The sequence below is a fragment of the Penaeus chinensis genome, chromosome 25 (genome assembly GCF_019202785.1).
Source record: "Penaeus chinensis breed Huanghai No. 1 chromosome 25, ASM1920278v2, whole genome shotgun sequence".
NCBI lineage: Eukaryota > Metazoa > Arthropoda > Malacostraca > Decapoda > Penaeidae > Penaeus > Penaeus chinensis.
The window spans coordinates 11,272,314-11,282,313 of record NC_061843.1 but is presented as its reverse complement, the minus strand read 5'-3'; the positions used below and the strand labels follow the sequence as shown (position 1 = coordinate 11,282,313).

The 10,000-nt window shown below is 36.2% G+C and overlaps 1 protein-coding gene across 2 annotated transcripts in view; it reads right to left on the bottom strand.

Moving 5' to 3' along the window:
- Positions 1-10,000, bottom strand: part of LOC125038478 (E3 ubiquitin-protein ligase RNF13-like) — a 22,913-nt gene that overhangs the window by 979 nt on the left and 11,934 nt on the right. For both annotated transcript variants that reach the window (XM_047631954.1, XM_047631955.1), the window contains exons 6-11: positions 7,565-7,670; positions 4,415-4,589; positions 4,075-4,259; positions 3,608-3,803; positions 2,990-3,124; positions 1-2,532 (exon numbers count right to left, since the gene is read on the bottom strand). The exon at positions 1-2,532 is cut by the window's left edge and continues 979 nt beyond it. In XM_047631954.1, coding sequence (XP_047487910.1) covers positions 2,363-2,532; positions 2,990-3,124; positions 3,608-3,803; positions 4,075-4,259; positions 4,415-4,589; positions 7,565-7,670 — 967 coding nt within the window. In that variant the 3' untranslated portion in view covers positions 1-2,362. The remainder of the gene's footprint in view (positions 2,533-2,989; positions 3,125-3,607; positions 3,804-4,074; positions 4,260-4,414; positions 4,590-7,564; positions 7,671-10,000) is intronic.

Here is a 10,000-nt window from a genome sequence, read left to right as displayed (position 1 = left end):
AAACACAGAAACCTAAACATGAACTACAATACAGAGATTTTGAATAGTGGGGTTATGACACTGGTATATGAACTATGTAAACATATTTATCAATATGAAGTTATATCTACATTATTACATATCACACCAGATGTACTATATGCATATAACATTATAATTTCATATCTAAAGCTTCAAACTGTTCAGTTTAAATCTAAAATAATGGACTGTCACAGAATACTGTCTTAAATCTATAGTTCATACACATCTGATTAACAGAGTAGTTCAGTACAAAAATACCAATTAGAAAACACAATATTATATGCTCAATTAGAAACTGCAGTGTACATAGACAAAATTACATACCTGCTTTACCTTCTTTCTTAAATGTATAATTCAGCAATACTTCAGCATTCAAATCCTTCTTAACAAATCTTAGAATTACTCATCATGAAGAATATAAATTCCTATTTGGTTGTAGTTTAATGCATATCTGAATACTTACACAAATAACAAGCACATGAAGGAATTCCCTATCCTAAGGTTCCAGCTCTCGACTTTCTTGAAGTAACAGTCATGAAATATTTGCTATGGTGTCCGTGAACCTCAACACTGCACGTTTACGGAGAAAACAAGAATGTAGTGGCTTTCTGTTCACAAATGAGCTGCTTATGTTATACAGAAAAGAGGAAATAAAGTGGATAATACATAAAAAAAGGGAGGAAAAAAAAGAAAAAAAAAAATCACAACATGTACTGGACTCAAGTATTACAACCTCTTCCATACACTACAAATACATGATCTAAACATATTTACATTCAACACCAAACTCCGAAAATTTACTTAAACAAGTATTAAGATCTTTTTTTTTCTTCCTTTTTTTCCACTATATACATTATTTTTTACATCTTTACATGAAGAAAATCATCTTGATTTCATTATTTTAGACATTTCGAGATCATCATCCACACATAAATCTAAAAACAAAAATCTCAAGTAAATACTATGTGAGTGAACCCTATCTCACTTCGTTACTTTGGCTAAGGAGAAAGACAAAAAAAATATCTTCGTGGGATTCTTTCGAAAAGAATCCAACCTCAAAAGAGAGAAAAAAGAAAAGATGAGAGAGAGAGAAAAACAAAACAAAAAAAAAGTAACAATACTGATAATTATTATAATAATGATCACAAATAAAGCTGGGAATATCTGCATTTTGCCAAACAGTAGTAATAAAATTATAGATACATTAAGCTTTGGTCACATTTAGAAATTTTGATCTGTGGTTCATGTCTACTCAGAAAATTTTGTAAAATGGAACACAGTCCATTAATACTGATTTTACTTTTTGCAATAAAATCTTTAGAGGTAACCTACTGCAAAAATCTGGTGGAAATAGAAACTTCAACAAGTTCTTCAATAAATACACTTTTATGATTATGATAATAATAATAATAATAATGATAATAATAATAATAATGACAACATTAATGATATAATGTCACATAACAAAAATGTATAATCTTAATTGTGTATAAAAAAAAAAAGTCAACTCTGCATTGACTTTTCTGTTCAAAATCTATAACTTCAATTGGACAGAAATAAGGATTTGCAATTCTACGTATCAGTATATGAATACATTTGGATAACTGGGTCTAATCGTTAGACTCGGAGTATAGAGAAAATATGGATTAATTTCTATGTATTACTCGGTTCATCTACATTATATATCACTTTAGTTTGAGACACAGTGTATTGGAAGATATGACAGGATGACTACAGTTAGCCCTAATTAAAACTTCCATTTGATGAGAGACAGGTAATTAAATGACCTGACACAACCAACAAAAACAAATACACATCTGTTCACATCACAATTACTTTTGACAATGAAAAGCTCACTTATCCATGGCAACAAGGAGATATGCCTTAAACCCTTGTTATTTTCACCTTTTCAATCCCTTTCAAAATGACAACGAAGAAAACGCACAGCAGATACTCGCACTGCACTCATTTGAGATCTGCATGTTCCCTTGAAAAATGGACCAACGTGAGTGTAAAATTTTTCTTTAATTTGAGAAAAATGATGTAGCCTTCAATTACTATGCCATGATGATATGAAAACACATTATATACCTCCAATTTCCATTAATATATGATGTGGAAAACAAAAGAGCACCAATGCCTCGCGCACAGGCATTTCCTTAATCAGTAGGGCCTCATCTGAATATCCTTATCTATGAATAACTAGATTAAATGAAAGAAAAAGAAAAGAAAAGGATGTCTCCATTGTTAATACTACTAATCTTGTTGCTGCTGATTATGCACAAGAAAATGCATATCAAGAAAATACAAGAATTAATGATCCTCAAAAAAAGAAACAGATTCAGACAACATAATCTCGTTCAGAACCAGCATCTTCCGGCACATGGGGAGGTTGTGTTGGCAGTGAGGTGGCAGCAGGGTTGCAATTGACCACATCAACTGCAATCTGCACAGGACCTGGGGGACTGCCTTGGGACGTTGCACTGTGGTTGCTTGCTAGGCTTGTTGTATCTGTTCAAGAGAGCTTAATTATTAAGAGAAAGTTGTTCTAGTGAAACCCAACTCATTGTAAAATATCACAATAAAATAATTTTTCTTTAAAGAGTTTTTTCCCTAAATCAAAATTCAACCTTTACCTCTGGATGGCATTAGGGTATATATATCACATTAGCTTATGCTGAGAACAGCTGCTTTTCCAGAGACACATGTCAAGCCTCTACACTCTCAGTCTGATACTAGGTTATTTGCTTTTAGAATACAGGTAACAAGGGTTGCTGCATTTATGCATGGCCCTCAAGTTTAAACCTTTTTGCATTTTTGCCAGCTCAGAGATATTCTGTTAAACTCATGATGAATAACCTTTTAATCCTTTCTCAGTGGTGCTAGAAAGAAAGAAAAAGAGAAAGAAAGAAAGAAAATGAGAAAGAAAGACTTAATCCCCAGCAAAATAGAATGCAAGCAACCTTACCTGTGTGTCCTGAGGGTCGTCCTGCACCATGAACAATAACACTAACATTAGGAGGTTCATGCGGTGACTCCATACGGTCATCCTCTCCACTCTCGTTCTCCTCCCCCCTCTTGGCTCCAACTCTTTTTCTATCGACTGTAGGGAAGAGCCACAGAAAGGGAAAAACATAAACACATCTGTATATCTATAATTATGACACCTGACTCTTTCTATCCTGTCAAGGCCTGACATCTTCCGTGTATCTAACACTTCAAGAACTCTGTGATATTCGACAAAAGCTCCAAATACTGACCCACCAAAAGGTATTACCTGAACATCCCCCAAAGACACAATGTTACTCTAGAAGCTTACCTCCACCTTTGCCCCTCTTCACATCATTGGGTAATGAGGGTATAACCGATTCCACATTATGTTTTTGGTTACTTTGCAATTTCACTGTCAAATAATAAAACCTAAAACTACAACTGAGTCTTTGCCAGTCAACATGACCAGATCATAAACGTAAATCCTGAACACCCCATAATATTTCATATCAGTAATGGAGTCCATGAAGGAAAATAAATAAGGTGCAGAGATACTAAAACAGGTAAACTGATAAACAAACAAATTCCATTTTACCCATATTTTGTTCTTCATCTGCTCTAGCACCTTCTACTTCATCTTCCTGGTATTCTTCGTCATCTTCATCCGTTGACTCTGCCAGCCGCTGATAACCCTCCGGTCCACACTCTATGTTGCGGGAACTGGCTCTTCTCCTTCTTCGCTGTCGACGCCTTTCCTCTGCCAGGCGTTCAGCTTCTTGGAATGGATTTTCCTATGTATATAGAATTAGAAGACTGTTTTGTTATGCTGAAATTAAATATGTTCATTGTACAAAATAATAACAGTTTAAAATTCCAATAATTCCAATTGGTATATAAATAAGCCAAAACTGGGGTAATGTGCCCAAGAAAACTTAAGGGGAGTATCACACAAAACTTGAGAGAGTAAAAACAAACTTCACTTCAATTACATAGACACAGACACCCACACACATACCCAACACACTAATAAATGATGATGATAATATTGCTAAATTCACATACCCTCTGTTGATTGAAAGTTCCTCCCTGTGTGCCTCCATCAGAGTTTATAAGAGGACTACTTTCATCCTCCGAGTCACTCTCCAGGTCTGATGGCCTTTCATCTCCTGTGAAAACCTTTCTTTTGCAGACTGGGCAGACTCGGCGGTTCTTGGTCAGCCACGGGTCAATGCACTTGGTGTGGTAAGCTGGTGGTGTGGAGAGGATATTGTTTAAAACTACTTTGAAACTGGAATGCGTGTACCATCTGACACCCATGACTTCCTGTAACTACCCTCAATATAGATCCAGATAATCAAAGATGCTCCCTTTAAAATAATGTCTTAAATGCAGGAACGCTTACCATGAGAACAAGGCAATATGCGGAGTTTGTCGTTGTCAACATAATCCTCCAGGCAGACAGCACAGCACTCATATGGATCGCCTTTCTTGAACTTGTGCACAGGCAGCTTTTTTAGGGCTCTGGACGAGAGGCGGTGACGACGAGAGCGACGGTAATCACGCACACACTTGACAATCTGTTCATTAGGAATGGGTCAGTGAGAGAGAGAGAGAGAGAGAGAGAGAGAGAGAGAGAGAGAGAGAGAGAATTACATTTGTAATTATCCAGAAAGATACATATTCTGGACTAGGTATATAAAAATATGTCAATCATAATTTCACTTTCTTTTAATATTGCAATTCAAGCATAACACAAAAAAATAAAATACCTAATTTCATTAAGAAAAGCTGCAACATATGAGAAATTACCAGTAGCAAAATATTACTGTAAAACAATCTCCAAACATAAAATAAAAACAAGACAGAAAAAGAAGAAAAAGAAGAAAATAATATTCTACAGTTAATTTGGATATTCAAAAGACCATTTTTTACTTAGTCACAACCTAAAATAATAATAAAAATAACACCAACAATAATCTTGAACTATAATTAAACTGGATACTCTGATACAGAATATTTTCTTACAGGTAAAGGAATCACTGCAACTTCTTCACAAAAGCTAATATGGGCTAAATTTCTATCAAAAGTAATCATCAAATCAGTGTCGATATATCTAGGAATATACATTTTTCACTATTACTCTTTTCACATACTACAATATAGTAGAACAGGAATATAATCAGTTTAATATACTCTACATAAAAACAAACTAAAAAGCCTTCAAAAAAACTTTACTTAATTAACCTTAGAAGCACATCCATGCCCATTTTCCTTTCATTTCTCACTTATCACTAGTTATAATGCTTAAACTTGATACAAGGACTGCACGTTCATCACACTATCCAATAGGTTTGCTTCATTAATCTTAATTGCACATAGGTAATTAAAGAAGTACTAAGTCAACAAAGAATCAGTTCACAGGGCTCCCTGACCTCACCCATTTTCTCCATTCCTTGAATTTAGAGAACAAAGAAGTTTTATCTTTCTTACTATTATCATTATCAATGCTTACATGAGGGGACACTCTACCAGGGGTGTGGCTTGTAGGCCAGGCATGAAGGAACAAATGGTAAAAGACTGCTTTCCTTGTAATACATCCAGCAGCACCAATAGCATCCTCCCTAGAAATGGTGATCTATCATGTCATGGGTCAAAGACATTTCATTCTACACTTGTTTATCCATGGAAATAATGCAAAAGCCCCTTCTGAAATGCCAAATGAGTCTAATCATCCTCCTAGAGCTTTGTGCAAGTCCACAGCCCACAGCCATATTTTCCCATGACAGCAAGTTCACCTGGTCCTCAAGCCAATTTATTTTTGTAATGTGAAAGTCACATCCCCCGGATCTGATAATAATTTTAAATGTTAGTAATGGTAATTATTATGACATAAACACCACTTTGTGCAAATTTAAGGAAAGGGGAAAACAGGTGAGACCAGTCAGGCTCAGTAGACTCTATGTTGACTAAGTGCTTGTGAAGCCATTCATACATAGGCAAAATTAATGAATCATAAGCACCATGGACAGGGAATGTACCCAACATCAATGGGACAAATGCATCTGTACACTCAATCACTTCCTGCGCAAGTGCTATGCATTACACTACTATTCAATCATATTTACAAACAATATTTCTCTGATTAGAAAATTCTTTAGCCACAAATAAAGCTTCAGTAACATCATCGTATCATACCATGGTAATGAAAAAAGATATAAGTAAGCCCAACATAAGGGCAATGTAGCCAAGTATATAAGGAGTCCAGTCGACATTTGGGCCCGATGAGGGTCTAAGAATCAGCTGATAGACCCTTTTGTGCATGAAAAATAAGTTTTTCAGGTTAACTAAGAGGTAAGACCAAAAGTTGCATTAATTTCTATTTGTCATGTTTGTGGAATTAGAAAATAATAAAAACATTAATGATAATGATGATAATAATAATAATAATACATATAATTATTATAATAACCACAAAAAAATTCATCATAACAAAAACAACAACAACAAAGTAAAAATACAATCAAAAGGAAATACTAAGGTTAAATAGTCCTACTTTTTTTTCATTTCACTAGAAAGGAAATGAACCGTTTCTGAACTAGGCACACCTAAAATGCTCATGTCAAACAATTCCTTCTACACATATAAACTCATATTTGTTCATATATACATTTTTTCTTCTTCTTTTCTCAAGATAATTAACCCAATTAGCGCAGATGGCAAGTCTACAATGCCATGTCCAATGTAATGAAAGTTTACCTATTGTCTTTACACATAGATGGCTCTATAAGGTCTTAGTCACTAAGGAGTAGGTTATTAGTCTTACCTATCTCACCTGTTTACCATTTTCCTTGATTTTTTTTTTGAAAAGCTTCACTTCTACTATTTCATTGTCTTTGATGTTATTATTATCTAAAAAAAAAAAAAAATAATAATAATAATCATAATATCAATAAGAATGAAAACAATGTCCATATTTAAAGTATTAAAGAGAACAACACTTTTTCCCGCCAATTCAAGGAATGGGGAAATCAGGGCCAGTCACAAGGGCCAACTGACAGACTTCTTGGTGGCTGAACACACGAGGAGCCATCTGTATGTAACAAAACTCACAAAATTCTAAAATGGACAGTACATAAACCTGCTGCCATTGGGTTAAGATAATTTAAAGATGTTCAGAAAGAAAAGAAAAGAAAAGAAAAGAAAAGAAAGAGCTGAACAAGTATTCCTCACATACATATCAAGCTTCGAGGATACCAGAATTCCTAATTCGCATATTACATAACATTTACTTATAAACAAACAAATTATGCATCTAAGACTACATACACAAAAAGTAAACTACAAGATATGTAAAAAAAAAAAAAAAAAAAAAAAAATGTATATATATAAATAAATAAATCTGTTATCAAATAACTAAAAACGAGAAGATCTACTCATCAAAATACATTCTTCATTCCATACTACTCCGCCCTACACCATACTCGGCAATCAAGCCACAAAAACACGAAGGCAAAGCTAAGTCAAACTCGAACACTCAGCATACACTACTTACCATAAAAGTGAGCATTACTATAAAGCAAATTCCTATGGTAATGGCAAAGGGAACCAGGTAGTTTTGCAGGTTGAAAGGCAGGTCATCAGTTATCTCCAAGGTGTACCTACAGGAGGGGGGTGGCAAAAGATAATTAGACGGCTGGCTGGCGGGTGTGACCTAATGCCACCGCGAAGGAGTCGTATACATAGCGAAGAGGGGGAAAATACTGGCACCGCAGGCCTAAATTAAGCAGAATCTGATTACTAGATTTTGAAAAGGATAATTTTGGTACAAATAATTTGAAACATCATCCTTTTGTTTACCTCCAATAAATTAAACCATGTCTGATTCTCAAATATATTCCATGTTATAATCAGCGAAGTCTAATGTCACAAGAAGTTAGTGCTATCCAGCAACAAATCAAACTGCTATTCATTAGCTGGCTCCTGAAACCTGTCAGATTTCTTAAGGATAATCCATTTTTTCTTCTATTTCTTTCTACTTTTACCATCAACATCTAACTATCCGCATATCTTTCTCTTTCTCTCTCTCTCTCTCTCTTACTTTATCACTCTTTCTCTCTCTTACTTTATCACTCTCTTTCACTCTCACTTTATCACTCTCTCTCACTTTGTCTCTCTCTCTCTCTCTCTCACTTTATCTCTCTCTCTCTCTCACACACTTTATCTCTCTCTCTCTCTCTCACTTTATCTCTCTCTCTCTCTCTCTCACTTTATCTCTCTCTCTCTCTCTCTCACTTTATCTCTCTCTCTCTCTCTCTCTCTCTCTCTCTCTCTCTCTCTCTCTCTCTCTTTCTCTCTCTCTCTCACTTTATCTCTCTCTCTCTCACTTTATCTCTCTCTCTCTCTCTCTCTCTCTCTCTCTCTCTCTCTCTCTCTCTCTCTCTCTCTCTCTCTCACTTTATATCTCTCTCTCTCTCTTTCACTTTATCTCTCTCTCTCTCTCTCTCTCTCTCTCACTTTCTCTCTCTCTCACTTTATCTATCTCTATCTCTCTCTCTCTCTCTCTCTCTCTCTCTCACTTTATCTCTCTCTCTCTCTCTCACTTTATCTCTCTCTCTCTCTCACTTTATCTCTCTCTCTCTCTCACTTTATCTCTCTCTCTCTCTCTCTCTCTCTCTCTCTCTCTCTCTCTCTCTCTCTCTCTCTCTCTCTCTCTCTCTCTCTCTCACTTTATATCTCTCTCTCTCTCTCTTTCACTTTATCTCTCTCTCTCTCTCTCTTTCACTTTATCTCTCTCTCTCTCTCTCTCTCTCTCTCTCTCTCTCTCTCTCTCTCTCTCTCTCTCTCTCTCTCTCTCTCTCTCTCTCTCTCTCTCTCACTTTATCTCTCTCTCTCTCTCTCTCTCTCTCTCTCTCTCTCTCTCTCTCTCTCTCTCTCTCTCTCTCTCTCTCTCTCTCTTTCACTTTATCTCTCTCTCTCTCTCTCTTTCTCTCTCTATCTCTCTCTTTCTCTCTCTATCTCTCTGTCTCTCTCTCTCACTTCATCTCTCTCTCTCTCTCTCTCACTTCATCTCTCTCTCTCTCTCACTTTATCTCTCTCTCTCTCTCTCACTTTCTCTCTCTCTCTCTCTCACTTTATCTCTCTCTCTCTCTCTCTCACTTTCACTCTCTCTCTCTCTCACTTTCACTCTCTCTCTCTCTCTCTCTCTCTCTCTCTCTCTCTCTCTCTCTCTCTCTCTCTCTCTCTCTCTCTCTCTCTCTCTCTCTCTCTCTCTCACTTTCTCTCTCTCTCTCTCTCACTTTCACTCTCTCTCTCTCACTTTCACTCTCTCTCTCTCTCACTTTCACTCTCTCTCTCTCTCACTTTCACTCTCTCTCTCTCTCACTTTCACTCTCTCTCTCTCTCACTTTCTCTCTCTCTCTCTCTCTCTCTCTCTCTCTCTCTCTCTCTCTCTCTCTCTCTCTCTCTCTCTCTCTCTCTCTCACTTTTTTTCTCGCTCTCTCTCTCTCACTTTTTTCTCTCTCTCTCACTCTCTCTCTCTCTCTCTCACTTTACTTCTCTTTCTCTCTCTCTCACTCTCACTTTATCTCTATATCTCTCTCTCTCTCTCACTTTATCTGTATCTCTCTCTCTCTCTCACACTTTATCTCTATCTCTCTCTCTCTCTCACACTTTATCTCTATCTCTCTCTCTCACTTTATCTCTATCTCTCTCTCTCACTTTATCTCTATCTCTCTCTCTCACTTTATCTCTCTCTCTCTCTCTCTCTCGCTTTATCACTCTCTCTCACTCTCACTTTATCACTCTCTCTCACTCTCACTTTATCACTCTCTCTCACTCTCACTTTATCACTCTCTCTCACTCTCACTTTATCACTCTCTCTCACTCTCACTTTATCATTCTCTCTCACTCTCACTTTATCACTCTCTCTCACTCTCACTTTATCACTCTCTCACTCTCACTTTATCACTCTCTCACTCTCACTTTATCA